This window comes from Malaclemys terrapin, chromosome 4, assembly GCF_027887155.1.
Source record: "Malaclemys terrapin pileata isolate rMalTer1 chromosome 4, rMalTer1.hap1, whole genome shotgun sequence".
NCBI lineage: Eukaryota > Metazoa > Chordata > Testudines > Emydidae > Malaclemys > Malaclemys terrapin.
This window is the reverse complement of record NC_071508.1, coordinates 37328502-37351578: the sequence shown is the minus strand read 5'-3', so window position 1 is coordinate 37351578 and position 23077 is coordinate 37328502. Positions and strand designations below refer to the sequence as shown.

Below are 23077 nucleotides of genomic sequence, written 5' to 3'. Positions count from 1 at the left end.
CATGCAAGCACGGAGAGGCCTCTGATCCCGGCCCCATTGAGCAAACCGGTCCCCCCGAAGGTGAGACTGAGGCCCCATTCTCGCACACGAGCTCCTGAGTTCGCAGGTACTGGCACTCAGCTAACTGCTCACTCCAGGGCTGCTGCACCTTCCTCTGAAGCAGCAGGTGCTGGGCCCTGTCAGAGGCAGGACACTGACCTGGATGGGCGTCGGGTCGGATCCAGCGTGGCACTGCTACGTGCCTGCAGCCCCCGTGGGAGGAGAAAGGCTAAGCTGTACATGCACTAAATACCCAGCTGGCCCTCTCCCAGTGCAGGCACTCGCCTGAGAGTGCAACCCAGGAAAGCAGCTGCCGAGAGCCAGAGGGATCCAGTTTAAAGGAGCTGTCTCACACTCAGCCAGACGTACGGCATGGGACCAAACCGGCCCCCCAGCTCACAGCCAGCGTGCATGGGGCAGGTGTGCTTCAGGGGGCAGAGGAGGGAGAGCGCTGCTCCAGCTAGCTCTCCAGGGGAGGCTCTGGAGGAAACCACCTCCAGCCAGACCCTGAGCAGCTGGGGTGGTCAGCACCATGAGGGAAGGAGACAGGTAGAACCTCAAGGAGCTGGGATATTTACTGGTGACGAGCCCTGCCCCGCAGGCAGCTCCCTGGGAACGTAGTGGTAAAATAGGCTGAGGAAGCTTGTGCTCGGGCAGCACTGCTGTGCGGCTCCAGCCTGCTGAACCGCTGCTCCCTACGTTGGGATCCAGTGCCAGCTCCCTGCACACACAGCAGGCTGCTCAATCCCCCCCGTCCCACAGTCTGGTCAAGGCAGCTTCTCATCCACAGCTTCAGAGCACGCCAGGGTGCTGCTTCCATCCCTCTCCCCGCTCATCCCCCCCTCCGCTCCCCGAGCTCAGCCCCGGCACCTCTCTGGACTGTTCCCGCTGTCTCCTCTGCTCACTCCACGTCTCCCACCAAGGTGTCCCCTTTGCTCAGAACAGCTCCCCTCCAACGTACACCCAGCCTCCTCTGCCTCCACCAGATCGCCGCTAAGAACACCTCCAATCGGAGAGTCTCTGCGCACCAGTGACCACACCCGGTGCCGGGCTGGGCCTGCTTGTGCATTTAGGCCAGGAATTTCAGAAGGGGCTAGTAACTTGGGGTGCCCTATGGGAGACACTAAAGGGGCCTGATTTGCAGACAGTCTGAAGTCAAACAAAAAGAAGAACAGGAGTACTTGTGGCACCTTAGAGACTAACAAATTTATTAGTTAAATAAATTTGTTAGTCTCTAAGGTGCCACAAGTACTCCTGTTCTTCTTTTTGCGGATACAGACTAACACGGCTGTTACTCTGAAACTTGAAGTCAAACAGAGGCTCTTGACTCCGAGCTCTTTGGGACCGGGATTCATTTTTCTGTTCTGAGAGCGGCTTCAACCTCCGTATAAAAGCCCAGTCAGCATGGGGCTGACGCATGTGCCTAACCGTAAGCACATGAGTAGTGCCACTGATGTCAGTGAGACCACTTGGGCACTTAAAGCTCCTGCACTGGGGTCTTGCTGAAGTGGGGCCTATATAAATAATACCAGCACCGGAGCGTGCTAGCACATTAGAACTACGCCCTGAAAGCCAGCAAGTGGCACGGCTGCGATCCCCATCACCACACCCCTGTGTGCCTCAGTTTCCCCATCTGTCAAATGGATAGCCGATCCCTTCCTCTGGAGAGCATGGTGAGATCTAAAGGGGCCCAGTGCTAGATAAGAGACAAAGATTATTAGTCCTTGTGGCAGAGTTCTGGCAGAGCACTCTGGTCACTGTTTAGCCAGTTAGGCTCCTGGGGACAGCCTGAGTGAGAAGAGGAGTTGCTGATTACCAGATCAGATTGGGACCGGGCAACTAACAAGCTAATTAGCCCATTAACAAGGAGACTGGATAAAAGAGCCCAGGAAGGCAAGGCAAGCTGGGTCTGATAGAGGGAGCGCTCTGTGTGGGTGGACCTCTTCCCACCCCCACCCCTGGGAAGACTGACTCTGTACGGCTGCGTGAGGAGGTAGAAGGCGGTGAGGGGAGGCACCGTGAATAAATGACATGATGGTCTCTCCGAAGGGAAAGTCTCTGAGAGGACTGTGTGAGAGCAGAGAGGAGCCCAGTCACAGTGCTGCTCAGCCTCTGTGTGCCTCTCACAACACAACGTGCTGGATTAAGCTACGCAGTGGACAAGGGAAAAAGCAACAGCAATTCCTACTGGTGAAAGCTGTATCTGAACAAACCTGCAGCCTCCCCTGGCCAGATTCACTGGGCGACAGCACAATCCGGTGCTGGGGAGGTCGGAGCCAGTTAGAGGGCAGGGCTGGGTGGGTTTACAGCAGGAGTCAGGACTCCTGGGTTCAATTCCTGCCTCGCTGTAAGACCTTGAGCAGATCACGCCCTGTAACTGGAAGGGGGGATGCTACCCCCTCCCTGCAGGGGCTGCGTGAGGCGTAGTTAAGGCTCCGGGAGCAGTCTGCCACCCTCCCTTAAGAAGCCCCCAGCATTATTATTCCTGCTCACCCCCCGCCCCCAGCCTTGGGGCGCAGCAGTAATCGCAGAGGGGAAGGGCGTGCAGGTTTAAGGAGGAGCAGGGAAGATGCTGAGTTTCTAACACCAGTGTAGCCTGACTCCTTAAAGCAACCAGCCTGGACCTGGAACAGAATTTAGGTAGCAGCGGGTTGCTCATGTAATAGGTTTCAGCAGCACAGCGCTGAGTGGCTGCACCAGGAGCCCTGCCACGCTGCCTGCACCATTAGCTGCCTCAGTCCATTAGAGGCTCCCGCCCTGGGGTGCTGGCTCCCTGCATTTGAAAGCCCAGCACGTTTCCCGCTGCGAGAGCATCCGTGCGCTGGGGGCGTTACCGTTGGGGTCCCGCGGAGAGCTCCCGCAGCCCAGTCTCATGACGATGGGCGCGTAGGCCAGCTTGCCCTCCACACAGTGCTTGCGGATGCTGTCCAGGATGTTGAGGGGGAAGTGGATGTGCAGGTCACACAGGAACACGATGCTGCGCCCGTCCTGAGGGAACCAAGCGCAGAGAGAGGCCGTGACCAGGCGGCACAGCCCACAGCAAGCCCCTGGGGGCAGGACGGGACAAGGCCAGTGGCTCTGGAGAGCCAGAGCCCTCCCACCATCTCTCACCTCAATGGAGTCCACCCCGGCCTGCAGCCCTGCCGAGCGCTCGAAGTTCCCCGTGCGCTTCAAGTACTGATACCTGAGAACAACGCAGACAGTCAGCAGCAGCAGGGAGAGGGGAGCCAAGCTGGGGGCTTTGTAGGGACAGAGCTCAGTGGGCCCTGCTGGGCTGAGTGACCACGGGGAGTCTCCAGGCAGGGACACTGAGGCAGGAGAGGAATCGTCTGGAGGGTACCAGGGGCCACTGAGCCAAGGGAACCCAACTGAGCTCCAGGAAGCCTTTCGCAGGCTAACACAGTGTGACTCTGCCCCCTCGAGGGGCTACCTACGGTTGAGAGGCCATTACAGCCTTCTGGTTCTTTAGCTCAGGCAGCAAAGGCTCTTGCTCTTAGATCGAAAGGTCCCAGGTTAACTCCCTCCCCACCTGGGGGTGCCGTGTTACACGCATGGCCAGATGGGCTCACACCCCTGACTGCTGCTGGGGACAGGGCTCTGCTTCGCGTAGCAGGGGCTTTCCAAAGAGGGACAGCATAGAGCGCGGTGGCTGCCCAGAGATGGGCTGGGGGTGTGGGGAGCCAAGCAGGGCAGCCAGGGGGTTCTGTGCACAGACCATTAGCAGCTACATGGCTCTCTTCCTCTCCCCAGCTCGTAGGCCCCTCTTGCCTACTAGCCCCTTTGCAGCCTGCCTGGCTCCGAGATCACCTGCAGCATCAGCTGCGCACTGGCACAGTATGTCTGCAGGGCAGATCCCCCTGGATCAACCAGACCCTCAACACTCGGAGAGGTTCAGGGGTGTCCCCTCCCATGTCCTTTGGGTAATCACGGTCATGGCCCATCCCAATGCCATTCAGCAGGGGGCACACTCCACCTATGGGACGCTGTCTCCAGAAAAGAAGCCGGGTTGCAGGGTTCGCAGTGCCAGGTCTGCTGATGGCAATGCGTCCTGTGGTGCAGGATGCTTGGGGCTAAAGGCACAGGAGAAGGGAGGGCAGTGGGGGTGGAGTCAGGGGTGACACTATAGATGAGTACAGCAGCAAGCAACCAGCCTGCAGACTCGCTGGGGCAGGGACAGCGTCTATCTGCCTGTTTGGATGGCACCTGACACAATGTGACCATGATCTTCAGTAGGGCCTCTGGCCACCCCTGCGACACAAACAACAGCAGCAGCAGCACAAAGAGCGTGTGTGCAGGGAGACAGCCTCACAGCCACGGCCAGGGATGCTAGATGCCAGTCCAGACCCAGTTGGCTGGGTAGAACGAGGCGGCTCATTGCGAGGGCATTCGGCGATAGCTCCCCGGGGTGCGGTTACACACACAGCGTCTGGGGCTCGGGCTTCCACAAGCGCCAGGGAAACCAGGGCCAAAGCTGCTGCTCTGCATTCAGCTCCTCCAGCAGTGCAAGGACTCTGGGAGGGAGGAGAGAGGTCACCTCCGTGCTGCCTGGGACTCCCTTCCCCAGCTGCTGCAGGGCTTTGCTGGGCATGTCTGCCACAGGTGAGGCCAGAGGTGGAGGGTGCACTTTGGGCCCAGGCTCCCGTTTGTGGGGCTGGGGGTCTGGCAGGGAGAAGGTGCTGAGCTTGGCACTGGTGGGGAGGGACAGCGGCAAGGAAGGGCTCTGGGGCTCCCTGCTCCGTTACCGAGGCAGCCGGGCTTCCTGCAGAGCCTTCTCCACGTCCATGTCCTCACTCTCAAAGTCCACCAGGATGACATTGAAGTTGGCGTCCTTGGTGTTCCAGTACAGGCCGGCCATGTCCACGATGAACTGCTGAACCCAGCGCGCCTGGTTCTTCACTGCCACACAAGCAGACACCGCCAGGATCAGCGCTGCCCCGGGATCCACTCCCCACCCCTGGGCTGAGAGCCAGACCCCCAGCCACCTCGCAGGGATCCACTCCCCACCCCTGGACTGAGAGCCAGACCCCCGCCCCAGCCACCCCCCAGGGATCTATTCCCTGCCCCAGGGCCGAGAGCCAGACCCCCAGCCACCCGCCCAGGGATACACTCCCCACCCCTGGGCCGAGAGCCAAACCCCCAGCAACCCCCCAGGGATCCACTCCCCATCCCCTGGGATGACAGCCAGACCCCTAGCCCTTCCCCAGGGATCCACTCCCAGTCCCTGGGGCTGAGAGCCAGACCCGCCCCCCTGGCAGCCCCCCAGGGATCCATTCCCCATCCTCCTGGGCCGGGAGCCAGACCCCCCCTTCCTCAGGGATCCATTCCCCATCCCCAGGGCTGAGAGCCAGACCCCCCAGCCACCTCCCAGGGATCTACTGCCTGCCCTGGGGCTGAGAGCCAGACCCCCAGCCACCCCACAGAGATCCACGCCCCACTCCTGGGCTGAGAAGCCAGACCCCCCCCTCATTCTACACCAAGCGCTGTCTACACCAGGGGTTAGGTGGGTTTAACTGGGTTGCTCGGGAGCTGGGTTTTTGCCGCTCCCCCCCCGAGCGGTGTAGTTATATTGACCTAATTTCCTAGCGCAGACCAGGCCTGAGTCTCTGCTGCTGGGCAGCCCTGGAGGAGCAGCCGTGGCCTGTGTGCACAAGGGGAGCAGGCCTCCCAAATACTCCTGTGAGCCACCACAGCCTGTGCGCCTCATGCAGCCAACCGCTGCCCGCTGGGGCCTGGGCTTTGGGTCCATCTAATGCTCTGAATGACCTCAGAGGTCCTGGTGCAGGTGGCAGCCTGAGGGGACCTTTGGTCCCTGGGAGGAGGGTGCAGATAACGCCCCTTCCCCCACCGCGGCCTCAGCTACGCTCTCACCTGGCACCACGAAGTGCACCATGACATCCTGCCTCCAGCTGAGCGGCAGGGGTCGGCACAGGATGGGCTTCCCGTAGAGCAGGCTCCAGGGGCTGGGCTGGGGCTCGGTGGCCACGGACGTGGGCCCCTCGGGGTTGGCCTCGGTGCTGTCAGCCGGCCTGCCCTGGTGCAGCAGGACATAGACGTACTCTGAGAGCCGCACAGTCCTCTGGCCCCGCTCCAGCAGCTCCAGCTCCAGCAGGTAGCGGTTGCCCCGCGCCGTGTCTCGCCGCTTCTCCACGTTGACGATGCGCAGCAGGGTGTAGATCCTGGGGGAAGGGAGAGCAACGCCGACACTGTCACCTTCCCAGGCGAGGCCCAGGCCCGCACCCCACACCAGGGACCCTGCCCCCCACAGCCTGGCTAGCTGAATGACAACATGCAGCCCCGCTCCCACCCTTCCAGTGGGGGGCATCATCCAGGCCAGGAGAGCACCCCCACTCCCAAGAGGGCAGGCTCTGTGGGGTGGGAGAGCAGGGTGAGGAAGCTCATGGCTGCATTCCCCCCTCACCCTAGGAGGTACAGGGCTGAGGATCTGTTGGGGGAGTGGAGTGTGTGTAGCCAGGGCTGGATGACCATGAAGACCACCCTTATCTCTTGCCTGCCCATGTGGGGGCAGGACTGAGCAGAGCTTAGCCCGGCTGGTCCCCCTGGCCCTGGTGGCAGCCCTGGGCCTAGTTCCACGATTTCTCTTCCTACCCCCCATTCTTCTCGTTGAGCTTCTCCATGTACTGGGCCACCACGTCCACCACCTCACTCTCGCTCAGCTGCAGGTTGCCCGAGACATTGCAGCGCAGGTCGTTCCAGTCGGAGCGCAGGAGCTCGAAGTCCACCGAGCTCACACTGAACGTCCTCTGCCAGTTGATGGAGTCCTCCAGCCAGCTCGGCTGCATCTCCGAGTTCTCATAGCTGTAGTCCGACAGCTCCTCCTCCTCCTCCTCCTGGGCCTTGCCCGGGCCCTCCTGCTGCGACGCCGTCACCTCCGACATCCTGAGGAAGGAAGTCACCCGCACCCCGGCCGATAGGGCCGTCTCTGAGGAGTTGTAATCCAGGGCAGCCGCTGCCGCAGTCCTGGCTGGGGTGGTGGTGGGGACCTCCAGGGCCTCCTTGCCAAACAGCCCCTCGACTGGTGGCAGCTGTATGCTGGGCCGTGCCCTCCGCTCGCCCACAGCCTCGGGGTCCTCATGCCTGTACAGCTGCTCCCACTTCCTGATGCTGGTCCTGGGGCTCTTCCTCTTGGACGGATCCGTCTCCCTGGAGCCATTGCCTGGGAGCCAGGGCGTCCTGTGGCCGGGGATGGTGCGGAGCTTGGTGGAGGGGGCGGAGCGCCTCTGGGGGGCCCTTGAGTTCAGGTGCACCCTCCTGAGTGGCTTAGGGTAGAGGAAGACATCGGGGAAGGTGGCCTCCTGCACTGGGGCCTTGCGCTTGCCAGGCTGCAGCCGGGTCACATATACCTTCTCTTGGGGCTTCTTGGTCTCCTTCTTGGCCTTTTTCTCCTCCACGGGTGTGAGGAGCCTGCTTGGGCCCTGTGGCTTGGCTTTGCCCCCAAAGATGGGCATGGAGAGGTGGGGTTGGCGGCTTAGGACACTGCCCCGCCTTGACGACGCCAGCAGCCCCAGCTTGTCTTCCACCCCGGCGTTCGCCTGTTCCGGCTCCTTGCGCGCCCAGCTGAGGGAGCGCCCCCGGATCAGAGCCTGCTCTCGTAAAGGGGGAGTATTCTCATAGCCCTGGGAATCTCCGGCTGTGACTGCGGAGCTGGGGCTGGCCCCGTTGTGGACGTCCTGGGTTCGCGGCTGCCCTGGCGCGGCACCCTCCTCATGAACCGCCTGTTGCTGGTGGTGGAAAGTGTAGTAGTCTACATTGCCCCCGTAATCCCTTGCAGCCAGAGGGAGCCCTTTGCCTTTGGTCCCAGTGCCCAGGGGTGGGCTCGGCCCCCTGGGGTTCTTCTCCTTGGCGTCGGGAGGCAGGTCTGTGGGCTCAGGACTGTCTGCTCCTTCCTCCTCCTCTTCCAGGAAACCTGCAAAGCAAACACACCTAGGGTAGGCCAGTGAAACAGACGAGATCCCGAGGCATTTGGATTCAAAAGGCACCTGGGACTCGGATTCTCCAAGTGCAGGCCACTGCAGTGTGCTAACCCCCAGCAGTGGGTCACAGCCAGAGCATTTCAGGCCAGAAGGGACCACCAGGCCCTCTAGTCTGAGCCCAGGCGCATCGCAGGCCATCAAACCCCACCCAGCTACCAGAGCAGACAAATTATTACTGAGTCTTAACAGGTGGAGCCCGTGCAGGGAGGCACCGATCCCAGCAGCCAGGCCGCTGTGGGGGCTCTTGTGAGAACATGATCGGGGGGCAGGGGGTGCCTGCCAAGCTACCCGCATAGGTGGGACTGTGCCCTAACGTCCCACCACACCCTGCAGCCCTAGGCTTCAGTCGGCTGACAAAGGAGCTCAGGATCTAGCCCCTTCTTGGGATGGCAAGGAAGGAGAGTCCAGTGGCTGCGGTGCTATCCTCAGGCTTGGGAGGCCCACGTGCAATTCCCTGCTCCGGCACAGACTCCTCGTGTGACCTTGGGCACGTTACTTAGTCTCCGCTCCCCATCTGTGCAATGGGGACAATAGCACTGCCCCGCCGCACAGAGATGAAGACATGATAGAATGGGAAGCACTTTGAGATCTCCTGCTGAACAGGGCTAGAGAAGAGCAAGGTGTTATTCATTTGTTAGCATTATTCAGGGATACTTTATTGGCCAGAGAAGTGACCCTGGGATGTCCAGATCAGCCAGGAATCTGGGATTGGACCCTTGATTGTCGGGCTGGTCTGCTTACAGTAAGCTCACTGGGGCAGGGACTGTCTCACTAGGTGTACGGACAGCACCCAGCACACCCTGAGCGTAGATGGGGCCTCCCATCAGACAAGTAATAAATCATAACAACAATTAATACGGTGTCCATTTGTCAGCGGTATCAATCTCTGGTTCTTGGATTGACTGGCAGAAACTCTGATGTGTCGGCTCCGTTCCTTTGTTTCAACCCCATCACCAAGGGAGAGATTCTTGATTTTGCTACTGGACCAAATAACTGCGATGGTGTTTTGGTCTTTCCAGCAGAGGATCTGAAAGATGTTTCTATACAGTAATAAACTAACCCTCACGCCCCTCAAGGGCACACATGAAAGGTTAGATGGGGAGGGCTCTGAGTTACTACAGAGAATTCTTTCCCAGGTGTCTGGCTGGTGGGTCTCACCCACATGCTCCAGGTCTAACTGATCGCCATATTTGGGGTCAGGAAGGAATTTTCCCTCAGGTCAGATTGGCAGACACAGGGGGCAGGGTTTAACCTTCCTCTGCAGCCTGGGGCATGGGTCACTTGCTGATTTGAACTAGAGTAAATGGTGGATTGTCTGTAACTTGAAATCTTTAAATCAAGATTTGAGGACTTCGGGAACTCAGCCAGTGGTTAGGAGCTATTGCAGGAGTGGGTGGGGGAGGTTCTGTGGCCTGCGATCTTCAGGTCAGACTAGATGATCACGATGGTCCCTTCTGGCATTAAAGTCGATGAGTCTATTAGCGACGTGCTATAAATGGGGAGAGCGAGGTTTTCAGTTCCCTCAGGGTTCCATTTTTGCCAAATTGGAGAGACAAACAAAGGCATCAAACAGCAACAGAGGCACAACACACACAAAGCAAAGGATAAAATGATGCAGTTTATAGGTGCTGGGTGTTGATTTATACCAGCAGTTACATGGTTAAGATAAGCACACAACACCAAATTCAGTCCTGGCATAAGACCCACTATAATCTACACTTACATGACAGCTGGGTTTGCCTTGCCATATAATATAATGCTGCTACTACTACCCAAGGTTTTTCTTATGCTCATTTATGATTTGCATGATGGTAGCAGCTAGACACTACAGTTGAGATCAGGGACCCACTGTGCTGGGCACTGTTCAGCCCGACGATAAAGAGACACCCCCTTTGAGGCCAGGGCTGTCTACACAGCAAAAACCCCCAAACCCCAGCAGTGAGTCTCAGAGCCTGGGTCTACAGACTTGGGCTTGCAGGGCTCCCATATGGTGCTACCAACAGCTATGTAGACATCCCGGCTTGGGCTCTGAAACCCGTCCCTCCCTCTGGGCATCAGAGGCTGGGCTCCAGTCCAAGCCTGAACATCTACACTGCTAGTTTTAGTGTCGTAGCGCTAAAGCCTGGAGACTCAGGCTCGGAGACACGCTGCTACATGGACACACCCAAAGAGTTTACATTTTATAGCACTTGGTATATCCCGAAACACTCTGCAGACATGAACAAATTAGCCCCGGGGATACGGATTATCATCTCCATTTTACGGTGGGCAAATTGAGCCCGAAAGGTGCAATGACTGGCCCAAAGGCAGACAGCAAACGGGCGGCAGAGTCAGATGACACCCTCCCTCCCATCCAATCCTGTGCCCATTTCTCAGACCGTGCTGCCTTCGTTCAGAACAGGAGCAGTTCCTCCTTGGGGAGAGCCCCCGGTTGATTGCTGCACACGAGGCAGGTGAGTGGGAGGGCTCTGGCACCCCTGGATATATAAATCCTAGCCATGGCACAGCCCTCTGGCATTAAATGATATCACTGAAAGCTGGGCAGGAGGATTCATGCTGCTCCCAGCCACGGAATTCTTCTGTGAACTCCTTTGGAGAAGCCAGGGCTGCAGGTCAAAGGGGCAGCGAAGCTCTGAGCTACTCTGATTAACACGCTGCACTCACAGAGGGACTTGGAGGCGAAAGAAATGACTGATGCTGTTTTAAGGCAATTAAGTCTCAGCAGAAATCAGCTTTGGCCTGGCACTGATTTTCCCTTCCGGCTGCCGAGGACGGGTGTGTGGGTGAGATGAGGGAGAGCTCTTGGGAATGCACAGCACACTGCAGGAGGGGTCGTGCGCGTTCGTGGGTGGAGATCAGTGTGGCGCTGCCAGCGCAACTTCCTCCGCAATGAGATGGGAACCCAATACCCTCCCAGCCAGGCCGCCGAGACCGAGCAAAAGGTCCTTGGTGCAGCCGAGGGGAGGAGACCCAGAGGCACGTGCAGGAAACCCCCTTTTCCAGCTGCATTGATTGATTCCAGTGGGCTGATGGAAACAGCTCCACATAGGCGTTCACCGCCGGCTCAAGGAGCACACTGGGAAAGTCAGCCACAAAGACACAGAGGTGCCAATGTGATCATGCTCAAAGGTGCAGGTCCGAGCACCCTGAGGGGGCTGGGTGGGGGAATCCCGCCAGGGATGTGTTGGGGGCGCAGGTCCCAGTGCCCCGAAGGGGCAGGAAGGGGGAATCCCGCCAGGAGTGCAGTGGGGGCATGGGGCCGAGTGCCCCAAGGGGGCAGGGAGAGGGAATCCCATCGGGGTGTGTTGGGGGCGCAGGTCCCAGCACCGTGAGGGGCCAGGGTGGGGGAATCCTGGCCCTAGTGTACAGGGTGAGCTGCACGTGGAGGCTGGCAAGGCAAAGCCATGAAGCCCAGAAGATTCAGTGGTGCAGCAATCAGTAAATGGGAGCACAGATTCCGTCACCAGTATCCAGAATTGCTGGGAGAGAGGCAGAAACTCTCCATTCCCACCCGGCCTTGCCCCAGGGACACTGACCGTCCGAGTGGGCTCACTCCTTCCAGTGTTGTGACCCCCTGCTTTCCCCCACAGCCATGCCTGACTTAGCAACTTCCTTCCCACCACCCATCTGGTGCCCAATTCAGCAACCAGGGCTCCAGCGCCGACGCACAGAGCCTGGCGTGTCAGGCCGTGAAGCACCATCCCTGCTAGCATGGCAGAACGCCTGCGCCGGCCCACGCTGCTGAGAGAGGGAGGGCAGCGGGGCAAGCGGCGTCGGCAGGGCGTGCGAGGGCTGCTTACTGTCTGAGTTCAGGAAGAGAAAGGCTCTCTGGCGAGGATCCTCCTCTTCCTCATCCATCTTCATGTATTTGTAGAAGCCAAACCTGGGGGGGGAGGGGAAAGAAGTAAAGGACAACGTCGCCGAGATGCGCACACACAGCTGCACTGACACTGGCACAGCCTACGGCAAACCAAACCAAACCACTCCAAACAAGGCACCTCTTTAGCTTCATATCGTCTCACTCAGCAGGACCAGAGCTGAGATCCCCAGACTCATTTTACTCTGGGGCCCAGGGGCGAGGCCTGATCCGCCCACCCCCCGCTGCGAGCCCAGAGCGATGGGCTGCTCGGACACTGGGTGGGCCCCACATTTCTCCTCTCAATCTCTCGCTGCGAATCGGTAGGTAGAGGGAACATGCTTCCCTGCTCCTGGCAAGGCACCTTGCGGGGATGCGGGGCAGGGAGGGTCAGAGCTGATGCAAAGTGGGCATCTGCCCCTGGTCTGGCATTTCCCGAGCCGGCTCATGGGGAAGGAAGGCTGCTGGCTGGAAAGGGGCCTGGCACAGGATGCAGAGCCTGAAGAATGGGCTTGGTGGGTACAGTCTGGTTCCCTAGGAAATGGGGTCCATTTCTCAACCACCACCCTCCCTGTGGGCAGGCCTAGGCCCCCTCAGCACCCTGGCTGGGCCCTCGGCAGAGCAGGGCCCAGGCTCAGTGTGTGGTTCCGCCCTGCGAGCACCCGGGCTGGGGACAGAGATTCTCTGGGGCCGTCCCTGCCCTGGCACTAAGAAGCCCCATGCCCAGAGGCTCTCTCTGTCATGCCATAGAGCCCCCGGCTCCCATAGCAGCAGTGCCAGCACAGGGCCCCCGCTGAACCTCCCTGCCCGCCCCCCCCACTCACTTCTCCAGGTAGAGGGGGGACTCTCTGTAGAAGCACTTGTTCTCCGTCTCCATGTGGGTGAGGCGGGTGAAGTCGTTGGGGTACACGAACGAGAGGTAGACCTGGGGAGCCGAGCAGAGTCACCAAGAGCATGTGCACCCCGGGGCATGGTGAGGTACGCCCACGACCAGCATTCCCCGGGGGTGGCAGGAGAGAGAGGGAGGGGTCCAGGTGTGGGCGCTCCTGGTGAGGGCTCTGAGGTCATGAGGCTGTTGGCGCAAGCTCCTTGGACTGTGGCGTCTCCTGGCAGAGAAGCCTGACACTCATCAGCCCACGGCCCAAGCCGCCTCCATGGCGTCTGCCAGGCCAGCACTCAGCCGGCTCCTCTGAGGGGCCCTAGAGACAGCTTAGGGCAGGAGAGGGGACTGGAAGGAGACGGCCCATTCAGCGTTGGCATCATGGCTCCCTGGCACTGCAGCCGCCTGTGACAGAGGCTGCAGGAACAGGGCCTTGATGGGCACTGCCTCAGAGGAGCTGTAGGCACTTGGAGCCAGCTGGTGTGTGCATTGGGAGGACTGGCAGGGGCCTGGCACCTCTGGGACAGGTAAGAGATGGAGGACTTAATGGGCAGGGCTGGAGGGCCGTAAAGGGGTCTTTATAAAGAGACCCTATTGGATGGTGCCCTCCCCTGTGTGTCAGAGAGCCCTATCCCTCTGCCAGCCTGTCTCCTTTCAGTCCCTAGAAGCACCGACAGATTTGATACAGAGACAGCAATGACCCCTTTCTACCAGCCGCCTTGGCAGCAGGGCGAGCCCATCAGCTGCTGCGTGGGTGAGGAGAAGGCAGACAGGCTGGAAGGGGCGCGGGGGTCGCGTCCCAGCCGGTAAGGGGCGAGCCAAGGGAGGAGTACTCTGCTGGCGCAGGGAGTCCTGTGCCCGGGGGCGGGTGCCTCCCACACCTCAGTAGAGCACTGGGAGCGCGTAGTGACTGCAGAGCCGGCAGGATACAGAACAGGACCGCGGGGGCCCTTGTGACATGGCTGCTCCATGCACCCCAACGCCCCCGTGCTGCAGCTCTGCCAACTTGCCGAGACCAGAGGAGCTGTGCCTGTGGGCCTGGTCCAGAGCCCCAGAACCAATGGGAGGCTTTCCACAGCCTCAGGCAGGCCCTGCAGCCCGCCCTGGGGGCACAGACAGATGGGTTTTATGTCCACATCTCCTGGTGATCCTCACAGGGCGAGGAGCGGGAAGGGGAGCAGAGACCCGGCTGAGCTGGACACTTACGAACTGCAGGCCCTGGTAGCGGGCGATAGGGAAGTCCTTCACCACATAAGTGGGGCTGTAGGCGCAGGGCACCAGCACGTTCTCCACGTGGGACGCCTCGATCTGGGGAGCTGGGTGAGAGAAAGTCAGGGCTTAGGCTGTGTCACGCGGGGGGCCCTCAGCCACCCCCATATGCAGAGAAAACCCACATGGCCCTCTAGAGCCCAGCCCAACCTGGACAACTGCCCTGCCCACACTGTCCCCTATAGAGCAGCCCAGCCCAGCCCAGCCTATCCCCTATAGCCCATCGCAGCCTGGACAACCACCCATCCCATCCCATTCCCTATAGTCCAACCCAACCTGGGCAACCGCCCAGCCCAGCCCAACCCTTATAGCCCACCCCAGACCCTATAGGCCAGCCCAGCCCAGGCTAACCCCTATAGCCCATTGCAGTCTGGGCAACTGCCCATCCTATCCCCTATAGCCCAACACAACCTGGGAGACCACCCATCCCAGCCCCTATAGTCCAGCCCAGCCCAGATCTGTGAGTGGCCCCTCACCAGGGCATGGAGCTGGAGGGGCGCAGGGGCTCCCTGGGTACCTAATCCTATCCAGCCTCATTTCCTCGCCTTCTCTGCACAGACTAACAGCTCCTCTCCCAGCTGAGAGAGTTAAATCCCTGCCCCCTCTAGTCCCGCTCTCCTCACACTCCCCCACCAGCAGAGACTCTCCCGGGAGCCCCTGCCCCACTTACTGAGGAAGAAGGTGTCCCTGGGGTCGGGTTTGAGCATGTCGGCCCCGTGCTCGTCCCTCTGCGCCTCGGACATGTAGCTCCCGGCGTGGCTGGCGAGGGACTGGGGGATGTGAGCCACGTGATTCATCTTCAGAGAGGACTCGTCTGAAGGAGAGAACGAGGAGAAAGGCCACAGTGACCCCGGGCCTTGACTCACATCCCGGCGAGTCAGGCACAGGGACTCCCGGCCCAGCAGGCCATGCTCCGGGGGTCGGGGCACCTAACGATCCCAGGTCCAATCCTGGGTGATGGGGCCAGACAGGGATGTTCCATACGGACCCTCCCTAAGCACAGCGTTAGCACCGACCCCAAACCTCCTCACCCCATCCCAATCCCTCGACCCCAAATTATGCCTCATGCCAATCCACCATGACCTGCAGCTTTAACGCTGCCCCTCAAACCCCATCCCGATCCCCCCGCCCCAAACCTGCCCCATCCCGATCCCCTCCAACCTGCAGCTTTAGCACTGACCCTCAAACCCCACCCCATCCCGATCCCTTCACCTCAAAGCCATCCCAATCTCCCCATCCCATCCCGATCCCCCCACTCCACACCCCTGCCCCATCCTGATCCCCCTGCCCCAACCCTGCCCGTTGGTCTAGAGGCTTCCACCAGCGCTGTCACCCGGGCCCCTGCCGCCTCGCGCTCCTTCCCGCAGGCAGCCAGTGCAATTTCAAAGGCTAGGCCCCAGGCGTAACACTCGCACTGGCCACCTTACAAACATCCAGCATCGCCACTTCTCGTGGAGATGCTACTGGGCTCTAGTGGAGCGGCCCCTGGCCTTCTCCAAGGGGAGGGAGATGTGCCACCTGATAGCAAAGGAGTATACAGCCAGAAATCCATGGAGAGAGTCTCTCAGCAGGTAACACGTCCCCAGGCTCGCTCCGCTAGAGCAACAGATAATCTAGTTGATTTTCTAACTGGTGTAATTCTTTGCAGGTAGCATGCCTGTGCTCGCCTGACATGGAGGGGGTGGAGTGTCCTGGCCTGAAATGGAAGCTTCAGGAAGAATACCCATAAGTGAATCAATTGATTTATTTGGAACTTGGAAATTACTTCCAGGATGAATTTCAGGTGGAGGTGACGAGATACCTTCTCTTGATGAATATTAGCATGTGGCGGGTCAGCCATGAGGGGCCCGAGCTCACCCACTCTCCTGGCCAATGTCATGGCGACCTTCAGAGACAGGTGGGTCATTGAGCACGTGGCCAATGGTTCAGAAGGTGGCCCTGTTAGCATTGAAAGTACGAGACTGAAGTCCCACTGCAGTATTGGCTCCCCTATCGGTGGGAAGGTCCCAGGCCGACCCTTTAGGGACCTGGTTGTTACTGCGTGAGTAAGAACAGAGTAGCCATCTACTGGAGGATGGAATATACTGATTGCCGCTAGGTGGACCTGCAGCGAGATAACAGAAAAACTCGATGTCTTGAGGAGGTGGGCTAAAACAGCAGGACTACCTACTGGCTCTGATAGCTGGTTCTGTTGCACCCAGGTACAGAAACATCCCCATTTGGCTAGGTAACATTTTCTGGTAGACTCTTCCCTGCTGTGATTAAGTATAGTTTGAATGGCCTGCGAACATGAATGCTATAGGTCTGATGACCATCCAAATGCCAAACAGTGAGGAGAAGAGAGTCTGGGCTGGGATGTCTGATCCTGCCGTTGTCCCGAGTTAGCAGCCAGGAAGGACTGAATGCTGATGGGTTGACTTTCATACGAAATCTGGAAAGCAAAACTGTCTGGGCCAATTGTCTGCAAAGAGGATGACTCATGCTTTGTCATGATAAATCTTCCCTAGACCCTGGGGGAGTAGTGGGATGGAGGGGAAGGCTCGTCCAGGGCAGTAGGAGGGCACTGCCCCAGGAGTCCCGGCCTTGTGCTGCTCTGGAACAACACATGTTGAACTTCTTGTTCATCTGAGAGGGAAACAGGTCCCATGGTGACATCCCCCACTGAGTGCAGATGCTGTTCAGCCCTGAATTGTGTCACTCCCACTCACGACCGGTGTTGAAATACCTGCTGAGGCTGTCTGCCAGCGAGTGCTGGGCACCACAGGGGTACGTCACGGAAACTGTTCCAGAAGATGATGCCTCTATGCACGCTGGCAGGGATTTTACCCCTCCCAGTCAGTGGGAGGAATCTGGTACAGGCCTGACTGGCTGCTCTTAGTTCCAAGAGACTGATAGGCATCTCAGCCGCCCCAGGCAGGGGCTGTGGTAGGTGACCCTGCCTTCTCTGAGGGAGCATCAGTTACTGACTGGATTGGCCTGAGGCGACCATATTTTATCTGCACAAATGGCCCCGCAGCCCCTGGAGTCAGTGGATCTGGACCCCAGCCACGTGACAGAGATGTAAACTTCTGCTGTGCCGTATGACCGGGGGTGAGCACACAGAGAGCACGCCTGCCTGCCATGCGTTTACTACAGGAGTCAGGGCGTCCTAGGTAACACGAGGTCAGAGCTGCAGTGAAAATTCTGCAGACGAGCTGAGCCCTGTGTGCTGGAGTGGGGATTTTTCATAATATTTTGGATGACTATTGTGTGGGGCCCTGTTTCCCCTATGGGGGGCTTGGCTAATGAGGTGGTGGGAAAGGGTTGTTTACTTCTTGCAGAGACCCAGAGATACAGGCGTGACCGACGCCTACCTGCCTGGGTCCCCATGGCCATGGAGAGTCCTGGAAGACAATAACAACAAAGAGTCTGGTGGCACCTTAAAGACTAACAGATTTATTTGGGCATAAGCTTTCGTGAGTAAAAACTCACTTCTTCGGATGCATAGAGTGCACTCTATGCATCCGAAGAAGTGAGTTTTTACTCACGAAAGCTTATGCCCAAATAAATCTGTTAGTCTTTAAGGTGCCACCAGACTCTTTGTTGTTTCTGTAGATACAGACTAACACGGCTACCCCCTGATACTGGAAGACAATGGCCACTCCAATTACCCAGACATTTGGCACCTAGCTACAAAAGACCATGAAGGGCTCATCCTCCTTAGGAAGCCAGCTGGGTGTGACCAACTGGAGAACAAAGGATTGAGGAGGGGCCAGCTGAGGTTAAGTGTGGGTTGTTAAGTGTGGCAGGGGACATTTCTGGACTGGGACTAACGAGGGGTCAGAGGGCTCTGTTCTGACCCAGATGGACCAGGCTGTAACTTTCTGTTCTCCATGTTAACAAAGACTTTCTACGCTGTGTTCCAGACATCTAAGAAACCTGGCTGCTTTTACAGCGCTGGCCGAGAGTCACTCCAGAGTAAGGAAGCTGGGGGTGCATTGCTCCCTTTGGGGGTGCAAGTCTCCTGCAAGTGTCCAATCCAGGTGGACTTGCTGCAGGTCAGTCCCAGGAGGCGTTGAAGCCAAGTGGCTTTCCCCAGTGAAAGAGTGTGACCCTAAGAGGGCTGATACCCTGAAGGGGTCTTCCCAGGGATTGTTCCAGGGCTGTACGACAGCACCGGCCCTGTGGATCCACGGCAGCCTGTTTGCTGCACTAGGAGACTGTCCTAGCCTTCATATCCAGGGAAGAAGGGCTGGTTTATTACTCCGCGATCAGTCATTTCCCTTCAATAACTCCCCCTCTCCCCCCACGACCCTGCCCCCTTCTCCCACCTTGCAGTCTGAGCACAGGCTGGCCTGCAGTCCCAAACCGTGGGGGAGGGAGGGAGCACGGGGGCAGGAGACACCCACGTTGACTGATAGCGTGCAGAAGGAAATACATGCGTGCACCATCTGTCTTGCCAGCACCTGTGTCGATATCCCAATGGCTCCACCGTCCCTCTTCTCCACGTTAATCCTAGGTGTATCTGTGCCTGCTGCCATCCCTGCTGCCTTATCAACCCCTTCCAGGGGACACTTAATTACCAGCCCCTTATGTAACGAGAGCTGGGCCAGGATCTATTCATCAAGAGCTCCTGCTGCCAGGCTGGGTTGCGGGGGAAGCAGAAGATCTATGGATTTAAGTAAATCCACACCGTCCATCCCTGCTTACAAGACAGGTCATCAGTGTCGTTGTAGCCATGTCGGTCCCGGGATATCAGAGGCAAGGCGGGAGAGGTAATAGCTTTTACTGGGCCAACATCTATGGGTGAGAGAGACATGCCTCTGCGCTACACCGAGCTCTTCTTCAGGTCTGCCCAGGGGCAGGGCTAGGAGCTGCCCTCGGCTCCCCTTTGTTTCCCTAGAAAGCCAGAAGGAGTGAGGGAAGGAGCCCTGGGGAAGGCACCTTTCCCCAGGGAAGGAGCTCTGGGATTGGCTGTCCTGTCCGGGGACAGGGCCCTCTCACCGAGAGCTGGCAGTGGGAAAGAGAGCGCAGATCCTGGCTGGCTGAGAAGCAATGGCTGCCTGGCAATAGCTTTTTTCCTCATCCCCAGGGTGGGGGCAAGTCTGGAGGGGAGACCAAGCCGCTCCCAGCAGGGGTCCCACCATGGCTGTCAATGGAATCCACCCGGCCGCAGGCATCAGAGATGGGACAGGCAATGGCATCTCCTCCCTTCTTGAGCTCAGCTCTTTGGCTGGCCCACGGAGGTGGCTTCCAGCTGGGCTCTCTGTAGCGGAGGGCGGGGTGAGCTGGAGCCAGCATTGTAGGACACTGTCGCTGTGCTGGCATCTGTCCTGTGACGGAGCCAGCCAGCCAGGCGCCACTAACTCTGGGCTGCCTGCAGGGTTTGCTGCACTGCAGCATTGGGGGAAGATGAGGGGAAAAACGCCGACAGCTGGAATTCCTTCCAATTCAGCCCTCTGTGGGAAGCACATACAGACACACGCTCCCATCTCACCACTGCCACACGCCACTATGCCTGCCCCTCCCCAGACATGCGCCACCAGGCCTGCTCTGCCCCAGCACATCCCGCCGCACCAGCCTGACCCTCCTTAGCACAGTGCCTTCCCTATTACACCCTACTGTGCCTGTCCTGATCCGCCCCATAGCGCCCCGCCACACTCCACCGCCCCAGCTCTGATCCGCCCCATAGCGCCATGCCTGCCCAGCCACACCCCACTGCCCCAGCCCTGATCCATCCCATAGCGCCACACCTGCCCAGCCACACGCCACTGCCCCAGCCCTGATCCATCCCATAGCACCACACCTGCCCAGCCACACCCCACTGCCCCAGCCCTGATCCATCCCATAGCACTGTGCCAGCCCTGAGCCACCCCACAATGATGGCTACACCCACAGTGATTTAGACAAAACGCCAGCGTCGCAGAAAGCATCATGGAAAACAGAACATTTTTGGGGCAATTATTAGAGGAAAGTTTTGGGTTTCGGAAAAAAGGTCCTTTGTCAACGAGAAAACCATTTAGCGTAGAAAATTCCCACCGGCTCCCACGCTCTGGTCTGCGTGCAGCCACGCCCAGCCACCCGGGTGCAACCACGCTAACGCCCATACAGGCTGCCATCCTATGTGCTCTCCCCACATGTGCATGGGGACCTGGTTTGATGCAGGATCATGCCTGGTACACATGCAGACGGCCATTTACATGGCCCAGTGCTCAACAGCGACAGCACCTGTGCTCCTGCTGCCATCCCGATCCCATTGCTCCCACTCCTAAGCACTCTCCGCCACACGCACACATGCATGAGGACCTGGTCTGATGGGGGAATCGCGCCTATAACACGTACAGCCTGCCTTTCCCACAGCACACGCACTTCTGGGCACACGCTACCCCCGAACGCCCGGCGGAGGAAGGGTAAGAGGATCTGGGGGTGGGCAGCACGCTGGGGAATGCCTTTACCTGTGTAGAGAGAGATGAAGGGGGAGTCGATCACCTCGAACTTCAGGCTGGGAAGGAAGACGCGCCACTGGAAGAGAGAGAATGAGAATCATAGCTGGGGCTGGGGTTGTCACGCTGGCCCCCCGCCAAAGAGCGGTCTGGTAGACAAGCAGGAAGCAAGAGGCTGCCACGGTGTCTGCTCAATGCTTCTTCCCTCTGTGTCTCCTCTCCTGGCTGCAGGGATTGTTAGGGAGAATAGGCTGCCCAACGGAAGCCGAGTCCACAGCGTGCTGCCCGCGCCCAGGTGACCCTTCCCATCTCTGGGTAGCAGGAAGTCACCACTCCCAGTAGCCAGCTACCAGGTAACATGGCCCTAGGCCCCAGCCCTGTCCATATGGGAGCAGGGAGGTGCCGTTCCAAGGAGGCTGCACCAGATTGTGCAGCACTGATGCCCTCCAACTCAGATTGTGGCCTGGGACACACCAGTGTAAATCCAGATTGGAGCGCAGGCCTGGTCTGCACCGGGGTGGGGAGTTTGCACTGCTGTAGCCATACATGCATTGCCCCAAGATTGGGCTTGTACAGGTGGGACTTACTGGTAATTCACCAGGGCATCTGTGCATAGACCCCGCTTTGCACAAGCACAGTGTGTCTGCACTAGTGCTTCGCACCAATGCAGCTAAACCAATGCGGTTGCATTACTGCCAGCCTCTGTAGTCTAGACAAGCCCTTATATACCACAATGCCAGGAACCTCCGACTGAAGTCAACGGGAACATCTCCGGATTTACTCTGGTGTAAGTGAGTGCAGAACGGGGCCTTTCAGTTTTTAGTGACTAGGAAATTGCGGTCTCCCATTGTGGGATTGTGACTCAGAACCAGGATTTCAGATGTGCAGAACTCAGCAAGCCAGAAAGACCTTTGTGATCACAGTTCTGACTGAACAGGCTTGCGAATCAGTTGCTTATTGTGTTGAGTGACAAAGGCAGTTTTAATCCATACACTGTACGGTGTGCGTGTGCATCTCTAGAACACACATACTCTCAGGAGTGCAAGCTTGCAGTGTTTGCCAGGGACTTCACAGCAGCTCCAGCTAGCTGAGCAAGGAGGGGAGGGGACGGGGGAGCGTTTGCCATGAATGGCTCACCTCCCTTCCAGTTCAGAAAGGGATAAATTGAGTCTCTTTAAAAAGGCTAATAATATTTCACCTCCAGCGGCCCACAGAGCTGGAACAGCCTCCATGAAAGGAGCAGGGCTCTGTGGAGAGGGATCAAAACGAGATTGTTCAGAGACTCTAGGAGACGAGGAACATTTTATCTCGAGGAGAAAGAGTTTTAGACGCCCTCCTGAAATAAGCACCCAGCCCTATTTGAAAGGAGGGCTTTCTCAAGCCCCACGAGAGAGCTAGCTCTTCATTATTGCCTTTGCCCTCTTGGTATTTTTTTTTTTGCAAGAAAATAGAAAACAACTTTTCTCAGGGCCCCCTGCCGCCTCTACTATTTGCCAAGCATGGATCCCCCAAACTGGGTTGATACCAGGCTTTTTAATTAACAGACCTTGAGCTACAGATGTCAGCGTAATTGTGGGACGACGGAGAACTGTCCCACAGCACCAGTAGGGGGAGCACAAGACATTAGTGCAGGGGTGGGCAAACTTTTTGGCCCAAGGGCCAGATCTGGGTATGGAAATTGTATGGCGGGCCATGAATGCTCACAAAATTGGGGTTGGGGTGCAGTAGGGGGTGAGGGCTCTGGGGTGGGGCCAGAAATGAGGAGTTCAGGGTGCAGGTGTGGGCTCTGGCCGGGGGTGCGGGCTCTGGGATGGGGCTGGGGATGAGGGGTTTGGAGTGCAGGAGGGTGCTCCGGGCTGGGATCAAGGGGTTCTGATGGTGGGAGGAAGATCAGGGTTAGGATATGGGAGGGGCTCAGGGGTACAGCCTCCAGGCGGCACTTACCTCAAGCAGCTTCCGGAAGCAGCAGCATGTCCCTACTCCAGCTCCTACTTGGAGGCGCGGCCAGGTGGCTCTGTGCGCTGCCCCGTCCACAGGCACCGCCCCCACAGCTCCCATTGGCCGCACTTCCCGGCCAATGGGAGCTGCAGGGGTGGCGCCTGTGGATGGAGCAATGCACGGAGCCCCCGGCTTCCCATAAACGTAGGAGCTGAAGGGGGGACATGCTGCTGCTTCCGGGAGCTGCAGCACGTGCACGTGGAGCGGCCCCAACCCTGCGGGTCAAGCCCCAGTGTCCACTCCCCAGCGGGAGCTTGAGGGCTGGATTAAATCACCTGGCAGACCAGATGTGGCCCACGGGCCGTAGTTTGCCCACCCCTGCATTAGTGCCTGGAGGGGCTACCTGGATGGAGCTAGTTTCTCGTGTCATTGCTCACTTTTTTAAGGAGCGTGGTGGATCTGAGACCAACAGCACCAAGCCATTGCTAAGGGCGCCCCTCGCAACATTAAATGTCAGTTTTGAAGTCAGCCGCACAGTATTTTGTGCCTAAACTATTGAAATCAAAAGGAGACAGAAGCCTCACTGAGCAGCTGGGAACGTTTCCTTTACTGAAGACAGCTCTTACTGAAGTTGCCAAGTCGGGACCTGACACAAAGCCAACGGAAGTCAGCAAGCTTTGGC

The 23077-nt window shown here is 58.5% G+C and overlaps 1 protein-coding gene across 2 annotated transcripts in view; it reads right to left on the bottom strand.

The window, feature by feature from the left end:
* The window catches only part of B4GALNT4 (beta-1,4-N-acetyl-galactosaminyltransferase 4), a 126157-nt gene that overhangs the window by 3256 nt on the left and 99824 nt on the right, over positions 1-23077 (bottom strand). For both annotated transcript variants that reach the window (XM_054025915.1, XM_054025916.1), the window contains exons 9-18: positions 20470-20536; positions 14706-14849; positions 13973-14082; positions 12711-12811; positions 11831-11913; positions 6646-7963; positions 5908-6215; positions 4782-4935; positions 3151-3223; positions 2874-3027 (exon numbers count right to left, since the gene is read on the bottom strand). In XM_054025915.1, the coding sequence (XP_053881890.1) occupies positions 2874-3027; positions 3151-3223; positions 4782-4935; positions 5908-6215; positions 6646-7963; positions 11831-11913; positions 12711-12811; positions 13973-14082; positions 14706-14849; positions 20470-20536 (2512 nt within the window). The remainder of the gene's footprint in view (positions 1-2873; positions 3028-3150; positions 3224-4781; positions 4936-5907; positions 6216-6645; positions 7964-11830; positions 11914-12710; positions 12812-13972; positions 14083-14705; positions 14850-20469; positions 20537-23077) is intronic.